The sequence below is a fragment of the Otolemur garnettii genome, unplaced genomic scaffold (genome assembly GCF_000181295.1).
Source record: "Otolemur garnettii isolate 467f Iridium unplaced genomic scaffold, OtoGar3 scaffold00140, whole genome shotgun sequence".
NCBI lineage: Eukaryota > Metazoa > Chordata > Mammalia > Primates > Galagidae > Otolemur > Otolemur garnettii.
Window position 1 is genome coordinate 1276934 of NW_003852535.1, and position 23241 is coordinate 1300174.

Sequence of the window (23241 nt, forward strand, 5' to 3'; positions counted from 1 at the left end):
AATTCTCTTGCCTCAGCCTCCCAAGTAGCTGGGACTACAGACACCTGCCACAATGCCTGGCTATTTTTTGGTTGTAGTTGTCATTGTTGTTTGGTAGGCCCGGGCTGGATTTGAACCTGCCAGCTCTGGTGTATGTGGCTGGTGCCTTAGCCGTTTGAGCTATAGCTGCCACCCTGGACTTATAGTTTTTATTGGGAGGCTTTGGCCAAGGGTATTAGGAAGTGTGGTGCTTGCGGGAGCCAGGCCTGGGTATAGTTCTTTAGCTAGGAAGATAGTTTTCAGCAGAAGAGGCTTGAGGGCTTGGTTTCCACACCCAGGATTGGCAGGCCCTTCCCCATGGCTTCATTTTGCCAGGGCCCCCGCATGCCAGAATGGTTTGGCCTACCTCCCTCTGGGGTCTGCAGTCCAGAGTGGGCCTTCCGCCCCCTCTCAAAATGGTGTGACCCAACCGCCAAAGGCCAGGGCCACCCAGATGGCAGCAACCTGGCCTATCTGCTTCACCGTGGTCCCCACTGTGGTTAGGTCTGCCAGTCCCTAAGTTCCTGCCAGCATTCCCAAACCATCCCCCTGTGGTTGAGGACACTGAGGCGCTCTTACCATCCCAGTGGCAGCCCATCAGGCCCTTTTACCATCACAGTGGCAACCCGTCGGGCACGACCATCTCATGTGCACATGAGGAACCATGGGCTCAAAGAGGTGAAGGCACTTGCTCAGCATGTGTGTCTCACTCCTCACCTAGGGCCTCTCTTACACTCTATCAGGCTTCCAACCTCCAACTCTTTCGTGCCCCATGTGTAAGGCCATCAGGATTTGCTCCCATTTTATAAATGGTGGTGTAGAGGCTCAAAGGGTTAAAGGCATCTACCCAGGGTGGCAGAGCAAGGACAGAAAACCAGATCTGATTCTCAGGCCTTTGCCTCTGGCTCTGCTCAGCCCCCTGGGGCAGGACCTCCCCCTGAGCTTGCTCTGCCTGCCCTCAGGAGCTCGAGAAGGCTGTGGTGCAGGGTAAGGTACTGGGAGCCCGGCTGGAGCATCTGCAGCTTGAGCTGGAACAGGCGGCTCTGGAGCGCCAGGAATTTCTTCAAGAACAGAAAAGCCAAAACCAAAGGTGAGGGTGGTGCTGGGGGGTGGGGACAGAAGGGGTCAGGCAGGGGCTTGGTGCGGCGGGGTTGGTTGGGGTGATGTTGGATGCCAAGGCTTCTCCTGGTAGGTACCGGGGCTTGGAGCAGCGGCTGGAAGCCGAGCTGCAGGCGGCAGCTACCAGCAAGGAGGAGGCGCTGATGGAGCTCAAGGCCAAGGCTCTACGGCTGGAAGAGGAGCTGTTCCAGGTGGGGCCCTTGTGGTATAGCCCTGGGAAGTGGGGCCTGTTCTGTCCCTTCGTCCATTCCACAGCAGAATCCTTGGGCGCCTGTGCTCCTGGTCTTGTGCCTGGATTCTTGGCCTACTACTCGCTTCCCTGCCCACACAGGGCCATGGGAAGGAGCACTGTGCTGGGAGTCTGGGGGCCGTGTGGCCTTCTCCATGCCTTTTGCCTCCCCCACTCTGCACACACAAGAGCCTCTGCTGTGAGGTGACTGCTCTATTTCCTTTGCCCAACTCCACTTCCTAGTGAGCTTAGCTTGTAAGGCATTGACTTGCAAGTCAGTGATTGTTTCTGATGTCCTACTGTGTATGAGCTCAGTGCTGAGTGCAGGGTGGAGGGTTTGGGGGGGAGCATACCAGGCCACCACCCTTAGGGAACTCACAGCCCAGTCAGGACAGAGGCACAGAGGCAAGAAAACAAATGATGATAACACGGGGACCGAGATGAGGTCATGCAGGGCTGGGTGGGGGTACCTAGCAAGGCGCCTGGTAGGGTCAGTCAGAAGAGGTTTTCTGGAGCCAGCAGTGTTGGAACTGAGGCTTAGAGAAGAGCAGATGGAGATTGTTAGGTGCAGGAGAAACAGTGCAGGTGAGATGAAGCTCTGCTGCAGAGTGAGAAAAATTGAGAAGCACAGAGTGGAGACCTAGGGACCTTAGGGAACCAGGAATGTGGGCTTGTGGGATGGAAGGGAAGGCATGGGCAGTGTCAAATGCTGCTGAAGGGACATCTCCAAGCTGCCACTGTTGGCCTGAGTGACTTCACAGGGCTTCTCCTTGTAGCTACGCCAGGGCCCCTCGGGGCTAGGGGTCCAGGAGCAGGCCAACCCTCAGATGGTGGAAACCCCGAACATGCGGCTCATTGAGGTGGAGCGCAGTGTGAGTGTTGGCTTGACGTGTGTGCGGGGGGTGGAGGGGTGCCCGGCCTCCTGGCCACTGCTGACCACCCCTTTCTGGACAGAATGCTACACTGGTGGCTGAGAAGACAGCTCTGCAGGGGCAGCTGCAGCACCTGGAGGGGCAACTAGGGAGCCTGCAGGGCCGTGCCCAAGAGCTGCTGCAGCAGAGTCAGAGGGCTCAGGAGCACAGTAGCCGGCTGCAGGTGGGTGGTGGCCTGGATGCCCCATTCCCGGTATCCACTCACCAGTGCCTCCTGCCCCAGCCCTTTGCCTCCACAGCTCTTTCTTTTTCTTTGGTCCTGGCCTTTGCCCTTGGCCCCCTACCCCTCAGCTCCTTTATAGCCCAGGGTTCTACCCACTGGTCCTTGCCCACCTTCTTTGCCCTAGGCCGAGAAGTCTGTATTGGAGGTACAGGGCAAGGAGCTGCACAGGAAGCTGGGGGTGTTGGAGGAGGAGGTGCAGGCAGCACGGAGATCCCAGGAGGCGACTCGGGAGCAGCAGCAGGCCCTTCTGCGGGACCATGAGGCCCTGGCACAACTACAGCGGCGGCAGGAGGCGGAGCTAGAGGGACTACTAGTGCGGCACCGAGAACTCAAGGCCAACATGCGGGCGCTGGAGCTGGCCCACCGGGAACTGCAGGGCCGGTGAGCCTCCCCACTCAGCCCCTCTTCCACACCCCTCCCTGCCAGTGCAGGCTCCCTTGGCAGGCCTGACCCTACCAGAAAGTGCATCCACTTTGCTTTGTGACACTCAGGTGCTGCTGTACCCCTGGGGTGGCAGTGCTCCCCATGCTTCTGGGCTGGGACTACTTAGGAGATGACAGACCCTTTCCCAGGTCTAGACAGTCCAGCTGCCCACTTGCTGAGGTCCCAAACCCCAGCAGCCCCTTAACCCCGTGTCCATCACAGACACGAGCAGCTGCAGGCGCAGCGGGCCAACGTGGAGGTACAGGAGATAGCCCTGCTGGCAGAGCGTGAGCGCCTGATGCGGGACGGACACCGGCAGCGGGACCTGGAAGAGGAGTTACGGAGGCTGCAGAGTGAACATGACAGGTGCCTGGTGCAGCCCCACCCCCCGCCAGCTCCCTGTGTTCCTTCCTGTGAAGTGGGTTGGGGATGTGGAGTCCCCCCATGCCTTCTCTTCCTGACATCACTCCTCTGGCTGGCATGAGGGCACTGGGTAGGGAGGCTCCTTGGAGAGCGGCTGTCTTTGCCTCTGAAGGGCTCAGATACTGCTGGCGGAAGTGTCTCGAGAGCGGGGTGAGCTGCAGGGTGAACGTGGGGAGCTGCGGGGCCGGCTGGCACGGCTGGAGTTGGAGCGGGCACAGCTGGAGATGCAGAGCCAGCAGTTGCGTGAATCCAACCAGCAGCTGGACCTGAGTGCCTGCCGGCTAACCACGCAGTGTGAGGTGTGGTGTGGCATGGACACATAATGGCTGAGGGTGGTGGAGGTGGAGAGGGGCCGGCGAGTGGAGACCCAGGGTGCCTTGAGCTTGGTTCTATCCCTGACCCCGGCTGCTGCCCACCAGCTGCTGACACAGCTGCGGAGTGCCCAGGAAGAGGAGAACCGGCAGCTACTGGCTGAGGTACAGGCCCTGAGCCGAGAGAACAGGGAGCTCTTGGCGCACAGCCTGGAGAGCCGGGACCACTTGCACCGTGAGCAGCGCGAGTACCTGTGAGCAGGTGGCCCAGGAGTGGGGCAGCCTGGATTCCCCTGTGGTTGATCTGTGCTGGGCCTCTCAGAGCCTCATGTCTACCTCTCCCCTCCCGCTCTGCCCAGGGACCAGCTAAATGCCCTGCGCCGTGAAAAGCAGAAGCTTGTGGAGAAGATCATGGATCAGTACCGTGTGCTGGAGCCTGGGCCCCTGCCCCGGACCAAGTGAGTGACCCCATACACCATGGGCCAGGCATCCTGCCAAGCTCTGCCCTGCCCTGCCCTCTGACCCCTGGCCCATCTCATGTCCAGGCCCCAGTGAAAGTCGGCCTGGCCTTTGCCATCCCTGATATGATCCTCCTCTCCCTAATTCCTCCCTCTCCTTACCCCCTCTTGTGCACTCTTGCCCCCAGGAAGGGCAGCTGGCTGGCAGACAAGGTGAAGAGGCTGATGAGGCCCCGGCGGGAGGGGGGCCTCCATGGGGGGCCACGCCCGGGGGCCGATGGGGCTGGCAGCATGGAGAGCCTGGGGGGCCCCCTGGAGACGGAGCTCCCTGAGGGCAGGGAGGCAGATGGGACAGGTGGGTCTGGGGGCCAGGTGACCAGGACGGTCCCTTGCCTCACTGTCTGGCCTGCACACGTGCCCCTCAACCCCTTGTACTTTCCCTGATGCCTTCCCTAACTTGCCCAGATGCTTCCTGTGGCTCTCTGCCCTGGGCCCTGCAGGGTCCCTATTGACTGGCACCTTCCTGCTGCCTCCCTGCCACCCACCCAACCCACCCCATCTGTAGCAGTGCCTAGGACCTCGGAGTAGCAGGGAACTCTAGTGAGGGGTTGTTTATCTTAGATCCTAGATAGCAAATGAAGAAATTGAGGCCCAGGGAGGGGATGTGTCTTTCCCAAGGTCACACAGTCAGTGTCAGAGCCAACACAGGGCCCACTCAACCTCATTTGCTTGTCCCTCACCTCTGTGCCTCCACTCCTGGGCCCTGTGTAGCTTTACCTGCTGGCCCCTCTGCTACAACTGACCCCTGTGTGCCCTTCTCTGATACCCTCCCTGCATGTGCCTCTTGCAGGGTCCCCTTCACCAGCACCCATGCGCCGGGCCCAGAGCTCCCTCTGCCTGCAGGATGAGACCCTTGCAGGGGGGCAGCGGCGGAAACTCAGCTCTAGGTTTCCTGTGGGGAGAAGCTCTGAGTCATTCAGCCCTGGGGACACCCCCCGGCAGCGATTCCGACAACGCCGTCCAGGTCCCCTGGGAGCACCCAGCTCCTATGGCAAAGGTGAGGGACAAGGTCCCTATCCTTGCTAGCCCCCCAACTCTCCATGGATCCACCAGCTCCTTGGGGAAGGGGGCTTTCTTCCTGTCCCCTCTGTCTCCTCCAAGCCCTGCCCATTCCTGCACTGGCCTCCAGGGCCTAGTGGCTGCCTTCTGCCCCCCAGGACCTGGCGTGGCATGGGATGGCTCTGGCAAGACTCTCCAGGAACACAAAGCAGATGCCAACCGAGAGGGTGAGTGGGGGCCTGGGGAAGGAGTGGGGTTATTTGCCCTGTCTGGGGCCCCTGACAGATCTCATTCATCCATTCTCTCATTTGACAATGATCCTTTACCAAGTGCAAGTTGTGTGCTAGCTGAGGACGCAGCAGGGAACATTCTGGTATGGGGAGGCAGACATAAATGATTTGCATAAAATAATTATTATCTATGACAGCTCTGACCAGTAGAAATATGATGTGAGCCACATAGGTAGCCTTTACTTTTTCTGGTAGCTTCATCAGAAAAAAAAAAGACAGGTAAAATTAATTTTAATAACACATCTTATTTAACACAACATGTAGTGAGCATATGAGCTACTGGATGTGATTTTCCATGCTAAGTCTGTGAAGCACGTCACAGTTCAGGCCACCCACCTCCCACCTGCTCAGCCTTGTGCCAGGCAACTTGGCCTTAGAACACCAGGAGGTGCTAATGCTCTGGGAGGAAAGGTGGGCAGGGGATGGGTCAGGAGCTCTGGCGGGCGGGCTGTGATTTTAACTAGGGTGTTCAGGGTCAGCCTCGGAGGAGTGAAGTTGGAGCAGAGATTGGAGGTGAGGGTTTGTTGTGTCTGTCTTGGAGATGGTATAGCATTCCAGGCAGAGGGAAGAGCTAAAAAAAGGCTTGGCATGGTGGAGGACTGAGGAGGCAGCTAGTGTCCCTGAAGGGGGGAAATTAGAGGGGTGGAGGGTATTCAGAAGATGTGTGGCCCTGTGGGGCACCTCAAATGCTGGGAGTCCTCCTGAGGACAGTAGAACTGAACTAAGCCTTTCCTTCCAGGCCTCGAGGTTCAGGAACCAGAGAAATGTCCACTCACCCCTTCCCTCAGCCAGTGACACCACGGGGACAGGGGGATTGGAAGTGAAGCCCTGTCGCCGCAGGAGCATCAGTGGGGTCCCCAGGCAGCTCAAGAGCTTGGGGAACCAGAGTTCCCAAGGGGAGTCCTTGGACAAAGAGGTCTGGGTCTCAGGATCCTCCATGGCGAGCACTGGGGCCCTGAGATGGATCTGTGACAAGTTTGTGGACAGGGAGGATGGCTGGCCCTCCACATGTGGCTGTAGGCCAGGGCTCAGGCTCTGCTATGGGGCCTCCACTGAGGAGGCCATCTCTAAAGGATCCTCTAGCTGAAGGAGGCTGGCAGGAGTCGGCAAGAGAGCCCCCTGCCTGGTCCAGGTTGGGAGCTGGGTCTTATTCCTGAGGTACTGTAGACTGAGCTGATAATTAAGCCTTAATGGGATATGAGGGGCATGAGAATAAAGCTGAGATACAACCATTTGAGTCATGCTCTGTGTCTCCTGGCTGCACTTGGAAGTCTCAGGCCACTAGGAACACATGTGGCCCAGTCCTCCTCTTGGATGGCAGGGGTCTGGCCAGAGGGCCTCTGCATGGACAGGGCAGTGAAGGGCTTTCTTCAGGGGCTTGGTTAGGCAGGCTGGCTAGAGCCTGGATGTCCCATGGGGGTGGGGTGGGGCGGGAATGGCATTCTGGGCAGCCAGTGGTGGGTGGGGCCTGAGGTCTGGGCTCACGGGTGAGGGGCAGGGAAGCCCCCCCCCTCCCCCCGTGGCCCTGCCCCTATCCTCTCCATTTACATCTTCTGCTTCCTTATCCTCTCTTCCACTGCTCTAAGTTAAGCCCCTTTCCAGGGAGCTCATGTCCTGGTGGAGCATCACCTAGTGCCAGGGCCTGCTTAAGGAGGTGGAAAGCATGCTGGCTTCCTGACTAGGGCTTCTAGTATGATGCCTGGGAAGGGGACAATTAGGCAGGTTGGCAGGATGTGAGTCAGGGCACCTGGGGCTGCCCAGGGGAGGGTGGGGATGCCCAAGGCTGAGATGAGGTAGTCTGAATTTGGGGATGGGCAGCTCTGGGAGGGGCAGCCAGTCCAGCCTCCCTAGTGTAAGCTGCAATCTAATTCCTCTTCCTCTCTGCCATAGCTTCAAAGGGCAGTGGGGTGGGGAGGGGCTCCTGGCCTCCAGCAGGCAGAGCAACTGAAAGCCCCTGCCTTGGGGTGGGGGCTCTGATGGTTGCCCCTCCTGACTTTGTGGTCCCTATCAGCGGTCAGGGAGGAGGAGACAGGGAAAGGCTCTGGAGGACCCACCAGTCTGGGGCTCTGGGCCTGATGGAGAGAGAGGACTGCCCATATGTGGTTTGGATGTCCCTTTTTGAGGCCTACTGTGGGCTCTGGGCTGGGGACAGAACTACATGAAGTGTGCACCGAATCTGGTGGGCTTCCAGCAGTGGCTGGGAGATGAGCTGCTTTTTGCAGGCTTCCTCTAATGAGAACTGGTTAGAAAATTAGCCACTCCTCCCTGCCATGGGGTCCCAGCTTGGCTCCAGCCCTCTTCCCTCCCTGCCAAGGCAAGTCCAGGGGAGAGGGGATGGGCAGGGCTGGCCCCACAGCTGAGACACTACTGACTTCCAGAATCCAATCCCCCTTTAGCTTACCCAGCACTAGGGGCGCCTGGCGCCATGGGGGCTGAGCCAGTTGCTAGCCGTGGCCTCAGGCTACTCATCTGTCAAGGGGACATACTAATTCCTTCCCCTATTTGCCGCCATCAGGGAGTGATCAAAAAACGAGGTGGGTGGGGTGTGATTTTCATTAAACTCCTTACTTTGGACAGGAGATGCTTGGCTGCCCTCAGGGCTGGCACAGGCAGCCGGGAGGGCTCAAAAGCGCCCAGCGGACACCCCTCTCCTGCTCTGGAGCACAGGTTCCTCGTGGCCTCAACATCACTGGCTGCAGCATCGTCTTGGGGGGCAGACAACTGGCTTGAGGGCCGTTGGCTCAACAGGGGCTCCAGATTGTCCTCGGGCGCAGGCATGGCTTCTGCGGGGTGTTTCCAGTTCTTGGAGGCTCAGTTGAGGTCTCCAAGCGCACAGCCCTAACGCCCGCTAGCTCAGGGGTCGGGGATAGGGACGCTTCTGCCGGGGGCCCACCTGTACCTCGGCGCTGTCACGTTCCAGCCGCCTGACTCAGGCCCCGCGGGGCGGGGAGCCGGGAGGCGGCGCTGGAGCCCGACTCGGCCCCAGAGGCGGCACCAGGAAGCGCCCGCCCCGGCCAGAGCCGCCATGTAACCGGCGCCGCCCGGAGCCCCAGCCGCGCGGGCCCCAGCGACCCGCCGGCCATGGGAGACGAGGACGAGGATGAGGGCTGTGCCCTGGAGCTGTGGATCACGGAAGGTGGGTGTGGGCCCTGGGGACTGCTACTCCTGGCGGGCTGGGAGGGGTCATGGGCTGGCTGGGCTTATTCGCCCCTGTGCCCATAGCCAACCTGACCGGGCATGAGGAGAAGGTGAGCGTGGAGAACTTCGAGCTGCTCAAGGTGCTGGGAACGGGAGGTGAGGACCCTCTTCCACCAGGCACGTGTCCCAGGACCAGTGTCTTGGGCCTCCTGCCTGCTCACCCGCCTGGGCCAGGGCCAGGCCACTGGGAAGGCCCCCCACCCTTTCCCGTCAAAGCCTGCCTTGCCTGCCCCGCCCTGCCTAGCTAAGGTTTGCATGCCCACTTCCAGGGCACTTCGTGCTAACATCATTCCTCCTTGTGAGGTCCTGGGTGTGCATACCTCCCCCCTAGGGTTTGCCACCCTCCTTGGGGGCTTGCACCCCTCCCAAGTGATTTGTATAGGTCCTCTCCTTCTTCCATATGAGAACCCCTTCTCACATTTTGCAAACTCGTTTGCACATCCTTTCCCTGGCCAGGTGCACACCTCTGCCTGCCTTCCTTGCGTTTTCATCCTTTCCCATCCATCTGCTCCTTCACAGGTTTGCACAGGCCCCACCCCCACCCCTCTCTGCAGGCCTGCTGGAGTTGCATGCTCCCTAGCCTGGTTTGCACATCCCTCTCTGGCTGTACCCTCCTGGGGTGTGCACACCTCTTCCTTAGAAGGTTCTGCCAGCATTTTGCACACTTGCTTCTCATCCCAGATTCTTCCCCCAAATTGCACACCCTCCTGGGTTGGCTTCACCCCACCCCCACTAGTGTGTGCCACCCTCCCACTCACACAGCCCACCCCCACCCACTTGCTGCACCCACAGCCTACGGGAAAGTGTTCCTGGTGCGGAAGGCAGGCGGGCACGATGCGGGGAAGCTGTATGCCATGAAGGTGCTGCGCAAGGCGGCGCTGGTGCAGCGTGCCAAGACGCAGGAGCACACGCGCACCGAGCGCTCGGTTTTGGAGCTCGTGCGCCAGGCACCCTTCCTGGTCACACTCCACTATGCCTTCCAGACTGATGCCAAGCTGCACCTCATCCTGGGTGAGTGCACACCACAAACTGACAGTGTGAGGGAATGGGGGCAGGTGAGGCCACCCCACGGGGATACTTCCTAACTTCTGCTGCACCCCTAGACTACGTGAGTGGTGGTGAGATGTTCACCCACCTTTACCAGCGCCAATACTTCAAGGAGGCTGAAGTGCGTGTGTATGGGGGTGAGATTGTGCTGGCCCTGGAATACCTGCACAAGGTGGGTGAGGACCTATTTGTAGGCTGTTGCCATAGGAACTGGGGCTGGACCTTATAGGGGTATCCTACAGGCAGGCAGCCTTGGGTCTCTCCCTGGACTCCCTGGTACAGGTGCTGACCTTGGTGGGGACTCAAGCTGCTCTCCCAGGCTTCCTAGCAGGAAGCCCCAGCACTGCCTGGTGGGGGTTTCTTCTTACGGGGAACTTGGGCCACATTCACACAACTTCCTCAAATGGGGACCTCATGCCTTGGCTCCCAAGGCCTCCTTGAAATGGGGCTCTTTATAGACTTTCCTCTCTCCTGGACCTTTGGGCCTGTTCCATGGGGCCCTCATTTCTTGCTTTATATCATAAGTGGCCTTTTTTCTCCAATGGCCCAGCTCTGCCTTGGAGACCCCTCAGCAGGCCGATGACCTTCTCCAGCAGGATCTCCTTATCTAGAGCAAGAACACAAGTTACAGGAGCTGGAGAGGGTCTCAGGGGATGAAGCCTCAGTGCCCCTCTTGTCCTACTAGCTTGGCATCATCTACCGAGACCTGAAGCTGGAGAACGTGCTGCTGGACTCGGAGGGCCACATTGTCCTCACAGACTTTGGGCTAAGCAAGGAGTTCCTGACAGAGGAGGTAAGTGGACGGCAGTCTCTGCCTGTGTCCCATTCAAACCTTCTTTCTGCCTCTTCCTGCTCCATACCTGTGTTCTGGGGGTGCAGGAGTGAACAGATGCAGGAAGTCCCCACTGTTTAACTCCCTCATGTCACAAGTCCAGCGAGTCCTACTCTGATGTTTGGGGGCTGCTAGGGCATAAGAGAGGCTTGGATGTCCAAACAGGTCCTCTTGCCCTCCTAGAAAGAGCGGACCTTCTCCTTCTGTGGCACCATTGAGTACATGGCCCCTGAAATCATCCGCAGCAAGGCAGGCCATGGCAAGGTGGGTTGGTGGGGAAGTGGGGGGTGGAACTGGCTGTGGGGGGAGTAAGGAAAGCCACAGGCCCTCATGGTGTCCTCTCTCCCCGGTAGGCTGTGGACTGGTGGAGCCTGGGCATCCTGCTCTTTGAGCTGCTGACGGGAGCCTCACCCTTCACACTGGAGGGTGAGAGGAACACGCAGGCTGAGGTGTCCCGGTGAGTAGGGATGGAGGTAAAGGGCGGCTGAGGGGCTGCAGAGCCTGCCTGGGCAGGGCTGTGGGGAGGGCTCGCTGCCCCTGACGCCCCCCCCAATCCTCCCAGACGGATCCTGAAGTGCTCCCCTCCCTTCCCCCCACGGATCGGGCCCGTGGCGCAGGACCTGCTGCAGCGGCTGCTTTGCAAGGAGCCCAAGAAGCGATTAGGTGCGGGGCCCCAAGGGGCACAAGAAGTCAAGAACCACCCTTTCTTCCAGGTGAGGCTCCTGACTCTGGGACCCCCACAACTCTAAGCCAGACTGCTGCTCTGGATTGGGGGACACTGGAGGGACGGTCTGAACCTGGCCAATTTCACTTTATCTGGAAAATCCCTCAGATAAAGAAAGCAAGTGTGTGTAAGTCAGGTTTGATTTCCATGTCATCCCATTGAAACCCGGCAGGTATATTCCTGAAGGAAAGATTTCTAGGTTCATCAGTTGTCAGGCCTGGCAGGGACTTGAGAACAGATTGGTCAGTCCTTTCGTTAGAACCAGAGAAGGCAGGTAACCTGCCCCAGATGGCACAGTAAATGGTGCATTGCTGGGAGCAGACCTCAGCTTTAAATAGGTCTCCTGTTGGCTCACATTAGTACTAAAAAAAAATCACGCTTATGGCTCTCAGCTTCTACCTAGGCACTTTGTTTGTTGTCCCTATATAGTCTGTGTGCTTGTAATTCAGATGGATGGTTGATGTCCCCAGGTGGTTTTTTGCTCACTTGTTGAGAGCACACATGTGTTAGAGTGCAGCACAGAGTGGATTCTGCCTTGTATGTGGCCAGCAGCAGTGCCTAGCAGGGCTCTGTGACAATGGCTACCTCCTTTGCTCACATTATTTCACACGGCCCTCAGTACCACCCTGATTATCCCCATCTTTATAGTTTCAGAAGCTGATGGTCTAAGCAGTCATTTGTCCAACGTCACTAGGAAGTGATGGAGCTCAGATTCAGACTTTTTATTCTACTGTTTACACTCAAGAATCAGATTTGCCACTTGCCAGACATCCTAACATAAGTGCCCATTTATGAGCTAGGTACTCTGTTACCCATGCTGTGAGTGCCATCTTCTCGAATCTTCCTACAAGTACCAACCTGGAAGGACCTTCCTGAGATGCCTTCTCAGACAGGAATCTAGGTGTCCGAGGTGAAGATGTCCCTGTCAGGAGTATGGTGGGAGGGGAGGGGAGGGAAAGGTGGCAAGCAATGTGATTTTCCTTCAGCAAGCCCACCCTGAGCCCAGGCTGAGTGCTATGCTGGGTGCTGGAGGGGTTGACCACTCATACTAGAGAGCCCTCAAAGTCTTTAAGGCCTGATGCTTGGAAAGGGTGCTCCCTCCATTCTGCCTTCTTTTGGACAACCTCTTTGGTGATAGCAGTGCTGAGGTCCCTAGTGGCAGAACTGGAGACTTCAAGCTCAAGTTAGGCTTCTTGGCTACAAGGGACAAAAAGCCCAACTGAAAACGATGGTACCAGTGGAATAGAGATTGGCTAATAGCAACAGAGATCAGAATGAACAGTGACCTAAACAAGATAGAGGTTTACTTGCCAGAGCTGCTGTGGTATTATGATGGTATTACACTGTCATTGGGAATTCATATATTTTTTTTAAATGTTCCTTCATTCTTAGCATATAGCCTCTATTCTCCATGGTTGCTTTATGTTCCAAAGTGGCTGCTGGAGCTCTTGCCATCTAGTCTGATCCCTAGGTAGGAAGCAGGAGGAAGAAGGAGAAGGGCAAAAAGGGCACTTGCCAACTATCCACCTTCCTCTTAAGGATCTTTTCCTGGAATCCTGCCTGACAGTTGTTGCTTTCAAATTATTGGTAACTTCTAACTACAAGGAAGTTTGTAATATATTCTTTTAATTGTGTATATTGGTTCCTATAATAAAATTTGGGGCTTCAGTACTAAGGAAGACAGGAAGAATAGATATTAGGTAGACAATTAACAGGTTATACCACTTTAATGTTTACTAGCTTAAACATAAAAGGGCATTATTTTAACTGCTATAAGTGAAAAGTCCAAGGAATAGTGGTTAGACTTCAGGCAGGGCTGCATCTAGGTGTTGAAACTGTCTCTTGGTCCTGCTTTTTTTTTTTTTTTTTTTTTGAGACAGAGCCTCAAGCTGTCCCCCTGGGTAGAGTGCGCTGGCATCACAGTTCACAGCAACCTCCAACTCCTGGGCTCAAGCGAGTCTCCTGCCTCTGCCTCCCTAGTAGCTGGGACCACAGGCGCCTGCCACAACACCTGGCTATTTTTTGGTTGCAGCCATGATTGTTGTTTGGTGGGCCCGGGCTGGATAAGAACCCACCACCTTAGGTGTTATGTGGCTGGCGCCTTAGCCTCTTGAGCCACAGGCACTGAGCTGGTCCTGCTTTTCTATATGCAGATGTCATTAGACCCCAAGAGGGTCCCTGGCCAGGTGCAGTGGCTCATGCCTGTAATCCTAGCACACTGGGAGGCCAAGGCAGCTGGATTGCCTGAGCTTACAAGTTTGAGACCATCCTGAGCAAGAGTGAGACCCCATCTCTAAAAATAGCCAGGAGTTGTGGGTGCCTGTAGTCCCAGCTACTTGGCAGGCTGAGACATAAGGATAGCTTGAGCTAAGAGTTTGAGGTTGCTGTGAGCTATGACACCACAGCACTCTACTGAGGGCAACAATATGAGATTCTGTCTCACAAAAAGGGCCCCTGGCAGATCTAGATCCACGTTCTTTCAGATTTAAGTCCGGTAGGAGAAAGAGATTTGTTGTTGTTTTTTTTTTAATTTCTTTTGAGACAGAGCCTCAAGCTGTCCCCCTGGGTAGAGTGCTGTAGCATCACAGCTCACAGCAACCTCCAACTCCTGGGCTCAAGCGAGTCTCCTGCCTCTGCCTCCCAAGTAGCTGGGACCACAGGCGCCCGCCACAACGCTTGGTTATTTTTTTTGGTTGCAGCTGTCATAGTTGTTTGGTGGGCCAGGGCTGGATTCGAACCTGCCATCTTAGGTGTACGTGGCTGGCGCCTTAGCCGCTTGAGCCATACCAATTCTATTAAAAGTTCCAGAACTGGTTCTCCAAGGGGAACAGGGTTTCTGATAACAGGTGGCAAATGGAAGCTGGGGTGGCAGGAAGAACAGCTGCCCACCCAGATGCCAGATGGGCCTCTGTTTTTTTGAAGAGCTGCCTAGTGAGAGTGGCCTGAGTCAAAGAGGTTCCCAGTTCCTGCCCTGTGATACTTAATCTCTGATTCCTTTTCCCCAGGGTTTAGATTGGGCTGCTCTGGCTACCAGGAAGATTCCCGCCCCATTTCGGCCCCAGATACGCTCAGAGCTGGATGTGAGCAACTTTGCAGAGGAATTTACTCGGCTAGAGCCTGTCTACTCACCCCCTGGAAGTCCCCCTCCTGGGGACCCTCGAATCTTTCAGGTAAGTGAGAACTCACAGAATCCTAGATGTAGGAGAAGTGGGGTGCTGTTGCTGGCCTCAGCCGTTTCCTGGGCAGCCCTCAGCATCTCTCCCAGAACTCTCCACTTGTAGTCCTGGTATGGGCTGTCATCAACCACCAGGGAAGGACATATGTTTGGTGGTCCATGGTTTATATTTAAGCCTTGTGCTAATTTCCCTTTGTTTATTATCTTTTTTATTTGAAAATATTGTTTTAAATTATTTACTTGTTTAAGTGGACATCCAGGAAGAGATGCCATGTTTATACTATGGCTTTGCATGCCCTTAGCATAGTACATCAAAGTCCTAGAGGCATAGGTCCCCTCCATCCAAGTTTAGAAGCTTAGGCCTATTAGACAATCCACACTCCTTTGCTCAGCCTTCGAGGTCCCACGTAATGTGGTCCTTACTCTGTGTCTTAGCCTTAGTGCTGTTTTTTTACTTGATGCCTCTGGAGGGCAGTTCTGAACTGCTCAGAGGTTCCAGAACACACCTCTGTGTCTTTGCACACACTGTTCTCCCCTTCCCTACAGTAGCCCCCCTGGCAAGCTCCCACTCATCTTTTAGGCCTCCTTGTCCACAGAGGGTAATCCAGCCCTTTCTCTTGTGTGCGTTAGCCCTCTGTGAATAGCATGTCTTCTGAACAATTTGTCATGTTGTATCCTTAGGCTGCCTCCTGTGGTCTAGAAGACCCCAGGGGTGGGACTGTATGTTTAAGCACTGTGTTCCCAGGCCCAGTGTGGGGGTCTGACTGGTAGGAAAGGATCTATAAATATTAAATGAGAATAGACTAATATCAAGTATGGATGGATCAGTCTTCTCTGTGAAGCTCTTAAAATTGCCAAGTATAGGCTCGGCGCCTCTAGCTCAACCGGCTAAGGCGCCAGCCACGTACACCTAAGGTGGCGAGTTCGAATCCCCAGCCCGGACCCACCAAACAACAATGACGGCTGCAACCAAAAAATAGCCAGGCGTTGTGGCGGGCGCCTGTGGTCCCAGCAACTTGGGAGGCGGAGGCAGGAGACTCGCTTGAGCCCAGGAGTTGGAGGTTGCTGTGAGCTGTTATGCCACTGCACTCTACCCAGGGGGACAGCTTGAGGCTCTGTCTCAAAAAAAAAAAAAAAATTGCCAAGTATATCTGGGCATGGTGGCTCACACCTGTAATCCCAGCACTTTGGGAGGCCAGGAGTTAGAGACCACATGGGCAACATAGGGAGATCTCCATCCCCACAAAAAGTTAAAAAACTAGCTGGGCATGGTGGTGTGTACCTGTAGTCTCAGCTGCTCACAAGGTTGAGGCAGGGGGATTGCTTAAGCCCAGGAGTTCAAAGTTATAGTGAGCTATGATTGGGTTGCTACATTTTAGTTGGAACAACAGAGTGACACTGTCTGAAAAGAAGCCAAATTGACAGGCTGGGCATGGTGGCTCATGCCTGTAATCCCAGTACTCTGGGAGGCCGAGGTGGGTGGATTGCCTGAGCTCACAGGTTTGAGAGTAGCCTGAGCCAGAGTGAGACCCCATCTCTAAAAAACTAGCCCAGCACTGTGGCAGGCACCTGTAGTCTCAGCTACTCAGGAGGCTTAGGCAAGAGAAGCGCTTGAGCCCAAGAGCTTGAGGTTGCTATGAGCTATGATGCCACAGTATTCTATCGAGGGCAACAAAGTGAGACTCTGTTTAAAAAAAAAAAAGAAACCAAATTGACAACTCTGTGCTTAAACTTCCCTTGTTCCATTGTCTCACAGTCCTAATGAGGAAGTTCTTTCTTCTGACTAGGTGTTTACTGCCATTCATTTATTCAGTGATTCAAAAATGTGTACTGAGTGCCTACAATGTACTTGGCACTGATCTAGGCATTGAGGACATCTCAATGAACCTAACAGACAAAAATCCCACCTACACGGAGCTGGCATTCTAGGGCACAGAAGGGCTACACTTTTTTTTTTTTTTGAGACAGAGTCTCACTGTGTCTGCCCTCAGTAGAGTGCTGTAGCATCACAGCTCACAGCAACCTCAAACTCTTGGGCTTAAGTGATTCTCTTGCCTCAGCTTCCCAAGTACCTGGTACTACAGGCACTGGCCACAACACCCAGCTATTTTGTTGTTGTTGTTGTAGTTGTCATTGTTGTTTGGCAGGCCTGGGTTTGAACCCACCAGTCCTGTTGTATGTGGCTGGTGCCCTAGTTGCTGAGCTACAGGCCCTGAGCCAGAAAGGCTACACTTTCTTTTTGCAGTTTTGGCTGGGGCTGGGTTTGAACCCACCACCTCCAGCATATGGGGCAAGTGCCTTACTCCTTTGAGCCATAGGTGCCGCCCTAGAAAGGCTACACTTTTAAAAGAAAATAACACACAGATAAAATCACCCTTGAAAGCCCCTTACCGGATCTTTAGGAAAAGCAAATAATTAACTTTGGTTTCTCTGCATTTCCCTGGTAGCCCCCCTTGCAGAGGAAGACAAAGCCTGGTTTGTATGGCGGTACCTGTGGCTCAGTGAGTAGGGCACTGGCTCCATATGCCAAGGGTGGCGGGTTCAAACCCAGCCCCAGCCAAACTGCAACAAAAAATAGCCAGGCGTTGTGGTGGGCTCCTGTAGTCCCAGCTACTTGGGCGGCTGAGGCAAGAGAATCGCCTAAGCCCAGGAGTTGGAGATTATTGTGAGCTGTGTGATGCCACAGCACTCTACTGAGGGTCTGAGTAGTGAGACTCTGTCTCTATTAAAAAAAAAAAAAAGTCTGGTTTGTAAGGGAGGAATAAAGTGTTTTTCCTTAGAGGATAGAACTGAATTCTCATAAACTTAACATGAGGTCAGGCAATAGTCCTGCATGAGGCCCATCATTTTCTGGGCCTTGGCACCTGGTAGGAGGAAATAAGTAGTCACTGTGATGAGAAAGGTGGGATCACAGGCTGGCAGAGGTGGTAGGGGGAACGACATGGCCCCAAATGATTATAAAATAAGGTGGAGGCAGGGTGCAGTGGCTCACGCCTATAATCCTAGTACTCTGGGAAGCTGAGGCAGGATAGCCCTAGCCCAGGAGTTTGAGGTTTCAGTGAGCTCTGATCATGCCACTGCACTCTACTCAGGGTGACAGAGCAAGACTGTCTCAAAACAAACAAACCCAAGATGGAATAAAATGTGCCCACACATCCTGTGCACCAGGATGCAACTGGAACATCCCCACCACCCCCTTGTCCAGGGGTTTTGCTCTGCCCCTCCCCCATCCCTGGTCCGGGCCTTTCAGGGACTCCTCAGTTGTCCCCCCAGGCCCCATGCCCATTCACCCCTGACTCCTGTCCTATGCAGGGATACTCATTCGTGGCGCCATCCATACTGTTTGATCACAACAATGCGGTGATGACTGATGTTCTGGAAGCGCCTGGCACTGGAGACCGGCCTGGTCGGGCAGCCGTGGCCAGGAGTGCCATGATGCAGGTGGGCTGGCCCAGGTGGAGGGAAACTGGGTTTGGGGGGTGGTTTAGTCTGGGACTCTGAGCCTGGATCAGCCAGTCCACGCGGTGTGATCTGGTGAGGTGCAGAGGTGGGGCGTGGCTCGGCCGGGCTCCCGGGTGGACTTCTGACTCTTAACATTTGCCTCCAAGGACTCGTCCTTCTTCCAGCAGTACGAGCTGGACCTGCGGGAACCTGCGCTGGGCCAGGGCAGCTTCTCTGTGTGTCGCCGCTGCCGTCAGCGCCAAAGCGGCCAGGAGTTCGCTGTGAAGATCCTCAGTCGTAGGTGGGCAGTCTCAACGATGGGGGGATGGGGGCTGAGCCAGAGGGCGGCCCGCGGCATCGGGGGCAGAGCCAGAGGGCGGCCATCCTAACCCCTCCTGCTCTGCCCCGCCACCCCAGGCTGGAGGCGAACACGCAGCGCGAAGTGGCAGCCCTGCGCTTGTGCCAGTCACACCCCAACGTGGTGAATTTGCACGAGGTGCACCAGGACCAGGTGATGCCTTCCTAACCGGGTTGGAACGCCGGGACGCCTGAAGCGTCTGTTGGAGGGCGGGGGAGGTAGGCGGAGAAGTGTGGTTGGAGGCGGCACCTGCGGACAGTTGCGGGGGCCAGAAGGGACCAGACAGACCCCGCAGGTGGGATTTCAGGGGACTAGGACCCGAGGACCTAAAGGCGGAGCTGAGAAGCAGAGGATGGCCGAGGAAACGGAATTTGAGGAGGGCGTTCTTGGGATAGGTCTTATGGGAGCGGAGTTTTAAGGAGGTCCTAGAGCAAAGGGGTCTGAAAGGCTGTGGGGTAGATCCTGAGACTCCGAAGTGGCGACTGAGGTGACTTTTAGGGTGGTTGGGGCCGGCTGGTGGGTAGCCCGGTTCCACGGGTGATGACCGTGGCCCGTTGCTCCCCGCACAGCTGCACACATACCTAGTCTTGGAGCTGCTGCAGGGCGGGGAGCTGCTGGAGCATATCCGCAAGAAGCGGCACTTCAGCGAGTCAGAAGCCAGCCAGATTCTGCGGAGCCTAGTGTCAGCCGTGAGCTTTATGCATGAGGAGGCGGGCGTTGTGCACCGCGACCTCAAGCCAGAGGTGGGCACAGGGGCAGGCCAGGGCTGCAGCGCGGGGGTGGGGTGGGGGGAAGTCCCACGCCTGACCGCAGCCCTGCCGCCCTCTCAGAACATCTTGTACGCCGACGACACTCCCGGAGCCCCGGTGAAGATCATTGACTTTGGTTTCGCGCGGCTGCGGCCCCAGAGTCCAGGGAGGCCCATGCAGACACCCTGCTTCACGCTGCAGTACGCGGCCCCCGAGCTGCTGGCGCAGCAGGGCTACGACGAGTCCTGTGACCTCTGGAGCCTAGGCGTCATTCTGGTATGGGACCAGGTCCTTGAGGAGGCTTCAGGGTTCCCGGGCCTGGGGTCAGAGGTCTTCCTGATGTAGTGAATACCGAGGCGGAGACAGAGTCATCTTGGCAGAAAGGAGGGTTAGGGCTGAGGCTGGATCAGGGGCCGTCCTAATGCAGAGACAGGGTTCCTCCAGTGCTGGGGTCGGGGCATTCGTGTCTTAGGGGGTTGGAAGTCAGGGCTCATCAACGTTAATGAGCTCCCAGGGCTCATTACCTCCAGGGAGTTACCCTGGAGGAGAGGGCGAATGGTTCTGTGGGTGCGCTGAGGACTCAGGCTCATTCTAGTCTGGGACAGTCTCATTCTTCACTTCCTCCTCCACCCCGTTCTTAGTACATGATGCTGTCGGGGCAGGTCCCCTTCCAGGGGGCCTCAGGCCAGGGCGGGCAGAGCCAAGCGGCCGAGATCATGTGCAAGATCCGCGAGGGGCGCTTCTCCCTTGACGGGGAGGCCTGGCAGGGTGTGTCAGAGGAAGCCAAGGAGCTGGTCCGAGGTGCGGAGCTGGAGGTTGCAGATTATGGGTGGGGCGGGGAGGTCATGTGGTCACGTTGGGACGGGGATGGTCTGAGTTAGTTGACTTGTCTGGGAGATGGGTAAGGGAGGAGAGTGGGGAGGTTAGGCTTGCTCTCGGGCGCAGCCTCCACATGACTTCGCACTCCCGGCACTTCCCGGTCCCACCTCCAGGGCTCCTGACTGTGGACCCTGCAAAGCGGCTGAAACTAGAGGGGCTGCGGGGCAGCTCGTGGTTGCAGGATGGCAGCGCGCGCTCCTCGCCCCCACTCCGGACCCCAGATGTGCTCGAATCTTCCGGGCCCGCAGTGCGCTCTGGGCTGAACGCCACATTCATGGTAAGGGGCGGGGCCCGCAGGAGGGCGGAGCCTCGAGAGGCCGAGGCGAGGTGAACCCAGTTTGACAGCTGGTCTGTCCCGACCTTGACCCGCGGGAGGCTGGATGCCAAGGACCTGTTGATCTTGACCCAGAGGGTCGGGGGTTGGGGTCTGGGAATGGGAGGCAAAGCTAGGCTCTGGAAGCCAGGTACACGCCGGGGTAAGGGGGACTCACCTACTCCTTTCCCAGGCGTTCAACCGGGGCAAGCGTGAGGGTTTCTTCCTGAAGAGCGTGGAGAATGCGCCCCTGGCCAAGCGGCGGAAGCAGAAGCTGCGGAGCGCCACGGCCTCCCGTCGCGGCTCACCAGTGCCCACCACCAAGGGGCCCCCCCGCCGAGCCAACGGTCCCCTACCCCCTTCCTAGCTCCTGCCACTGTGACTTCCCCTCCCCATAGGGGCTGTGTCCTGGAAGCCCAGCTCACTGCCCCAGCCCGCTAACAGCGGCTCTGCCCTGATCCCCAGGGATTGTCTTTCCCCCTCCCACCCTACTCCCAGACAGAGCAGAAGTATTTTTATAAGCAGAGAATTTTTTTATGTCTTACCAGATAGAGTTAGAGATGCAGGGAAGGAGGGGGCCTGCTGGAGAGTGGGGCACGGGAGGCCCGCTCCTAAGCCACTGCCTCATCTGGGCAAAAGACTCCTCCCAGGGGGCTACTCCAACGGGAACCGGCCCTCTCTTATTTATAAGCACTGTTGCTGCAAGGGAGAAACTGGGACCCTTTCCCTATTCTCTCTTGAGGCCCTGCTCCTGGGAGGGGGCACCCATCAAGCTGTCACTTTATGGACTGTCTGTGCAATTATGTCCACCAAAGACCTGTGGGGGGTATTGAGGAAGAGGGCTTGGGGAACCCCCTGAAGCATTTCTGCCTCACTTAATGTCACATGCTTCTCCCCCTATTGGGGCTAAGGAAGTAGACAACCCCCGTAAAAGTGGAGGCCCCCATCTCACCACCCCCTCCTCTTTGGCATAGCTGCTCCTGGCTGGGGGTGGGGCCTTGGGGGCTTGGGCTAGGCATCCATGGTCACTGCCTCAGCCCATCCAGGCTGTGCCTTTGACTTTAAAATAAAAGTCCACCCAGTCCTGTGTGTGGAATCTTGTGTGCTAGTTAATGGTGTGGATTTCTGGAGCAGAGGTCTTGGGCTCTGGGACCTCAGAGGGGAGGAACTGGTAGATCTTTCTGGGATAAGAAGGTCCTGTGTTCTTGGCTTTTGACATGGGCAGTAGAAGGGCCAAACTCTCATCTTGGGTGTGTATCTAGACAGCTCTGCCATGTGTCACTCAGGATTCTTTTGGTTGTAAGTATGGGTGCTCCTCTGTTTCTCATGAGGCTTCATTCTGATAAGTTGAAAATGCATTTAGTGCTGGTAGCACAGCAGAAAATTCCCAACTGACAATGGTTGAACTTAGATTTTTCTTTCACTTTAGGATAATGGCCAAAGTGATAGGTATTCTGTAGAAACAGTAACTCTATCAAAAACTGTAAGGAGCTTCTTGACTTAAGATAGGATTTTGTCCCCATAAACCCATCCTAAAGTTGAAAAGTAGTAAGTTGAACCTTCCTAAAGCAGGACTATCTGTATAGAAAACTCAACCTAAACTCGCTTAAGCAAAACACAGGATTTTTTTAGGTTCTTGTAACTACACAGTGCAGTGATATCTGGACTCAAAAAATATCAGGACTCAGTTTCTGAGTCCACATTTTTTATTGTTTTCTTGGTAGGTAGTCCAGTCAGAAGGACTCTCCTTATGGCCCCAAGACAGGTGCAGGGGACTAAAGGGGCTACCGGGGTCACAGTTGGAAATCTGGTGATAATCTTGGTTTTAGTATTCCCAAGGCAAGTCCTGAGATTGGATCTACTCTGATCACATGCCTATCCTGAACCAATCACTATGGCCAGGAGTTCAATGAGTGCACTGATTGGTTTAGATCTGGCTCATGGCCTCTATCTCTGGAAGTTCATTGGGTGGAGAGTAGGGGAAGGGGGTGGGCCCTAGAGGAAGGTCAGTTGCTCTTGGCTTAGTTAATGAGGGAAAGAGTGGAGACAACCTTGCTCTTTATGGCCCTCACAGGGGTCATAGTGTGGCTCCTGCTCAAAGTGTGTCTGGGACACCTCCTTGTGTGATCCCTCCCTGTTGGATGATTGTGGCCATCGGGTGTTTGCAGCTTGATCACCTTTGCTGGCACCCAGATCCTGGGACCTTTTGTCCAAATAATGAGGGAACTCTCACAGTCCTCACCCCAGGCTCTGCCTGAACACCCCAACCTCCTCCCCCTATCTTGTAGTCTTTGAATTTTGAATCATCTGAATTTAGTATCTTTTCACAAATACATGTATAATCTAAATTTAAATTTTGGAACAAACAAAAAAGTACATAGTTAAATATCTTCTTCCATGTGTTCTGGCACTCAGCCACCAAGCTCCTGTTACTAGAGGCAGCCAGTAACACTGGTTCTTATGTGTTTCATACTCATAATTTATGTGTAGTCAAATATAATAATATGTATAAATAAACAAAAAGTCACATTGAGTATTAATGTTAGAAAATAGCTCAGAAAGTACAAAAAGAAAAAAAATCATTTGTGTCATTATTCTTCATAGATAATCTGTGTTAGTTAACATTTTGATGAATGTATTTCCACATTTTTCTTTTTTCTTTTCTTTCTTTTTTGAGACACAGTCTTGCTCTGTCACCCTGGCTAGGGTGCATGGTGTTATCATAGCTCACAGCAACCTCAAATTCCGGGTCTCAAACGATCCTCCTGCCTTAGCCTCCTAAGTAGCTGGGACTATAGGTATGTGCCATAACACCCAGCTAGTTTTTCTATTTTTTGTCTCACTCTTGCTTAGTCTGGTCTAGAATTCCAGATCTCAAGTGATCCTCCTGCCTTGGCCTCCCGGAGTGCTAGGATTATAGGCATGACTCACCACGTCCAGTCTGAGATTTTTCTTTAGTGTTACAGAGTTTTGATTGAAATGGCAAAGGGCATCAGCATGCAAACAGGTTATTATTATTATTATTATTATTTTTTTTTTT

General features: G+C 55.3%; 2 protein-coding genes across 3 annotated transcripts in view; both read left to right on the forward strand.

The window, feature by feature from the left end:
- The window catches only part of CCDC88B (coiled-coil domain containing 88B), a 23054-nt gene extending 16490 nt beyond the window's left edge, over window positions 1-6564 (forward strand). Inside the window, exons 16-28 of the mRNA XM_023518430.1 lie at window positions 981-1108; window positions 1211-1328; window positions 2143-2238; window positions 2321-2461; window positions 2646-2902; window positions 3167-3310; window positions 3480-3666; window positions 3787-3932; window positions 4038-4136; window positions 4325-4491; window positions 4987-5193; window positions 5354-5422; window positions 6225-6564. Coding sequence (XP_023374198.1) covers window positions 981-1108; window positions 1211-1328; window positions 2143-2238; window positions 2321-2461; window positions 2646-2902; window positions 3167-3310; window positions 3480-3666; window positions 3787-3932; window positions 4038-4136; window positions 4325-4491; window positions 4987-5193; window positions 5354-5422; window positions 6225-6280 — 1815 coding nt within the window. The 3' untranslated portion in view covers window positions 6281-6564. The remainder of the gene's footprint in view (window positions 1-980; window positions 1109-1210; window positions 1329-2142; window positions 2239-2320; window positions 2462-2645; window positions 2903-3166; window positions 3311-3479; window positions 3667-3786; window positions 3933-4037; window positions 4137-4324; window positions 4492-4986; window positions 5194-5353; window positions 5423-6224) is intronic.
- A 1902-nt stretch (window positions 6565-8466) lies between these two features.
- On the forward strand, window positions 8467-21295 carry RPS6KA4 (ribosomal protein S6 kinase A4). 2 transcript variants are annotated; one of them, XM_003798609.2, is made up of 17 exons: window positions 8467-8621; window positions 8708-8779; window positions 9476-9694; window positions 9787-9902; window positions 10416-10523; window positions 10746-10826; window positions 10916-11019; window positions 11125-11275; window positions 14292-14456; window positions 17774-17902; window positions 18070-18203; window positions 18320-18413; window positions 18830-19003; window positions 19091-19285; window positions 19651-19810; window positions 20002-20165; window positions 20395-21295. In XM_003798609.2, exons 1-17 carry the CDS (start codon window positions 8567-8569, stop codon window positions 20566-20568), a joined length of 2295 nt encoding a protein of 764 aa, XP_003798657.1. In that variant the 5' UTR covers window positions 8467-8566; the 3' UTR covers window positions 20569-21295. The 2 variants fall into 2 exon arrangements, with proteins under 2 accessions (XP_003798657.1, XP_023374281.1); XM_023518513.1 differs by having other exon boundaries at window positions 8484-8621; window positions 8708-8733.
- The last annotated feature ends 1946 nt before the right edge of the window (window positions 21296-23241 follow it).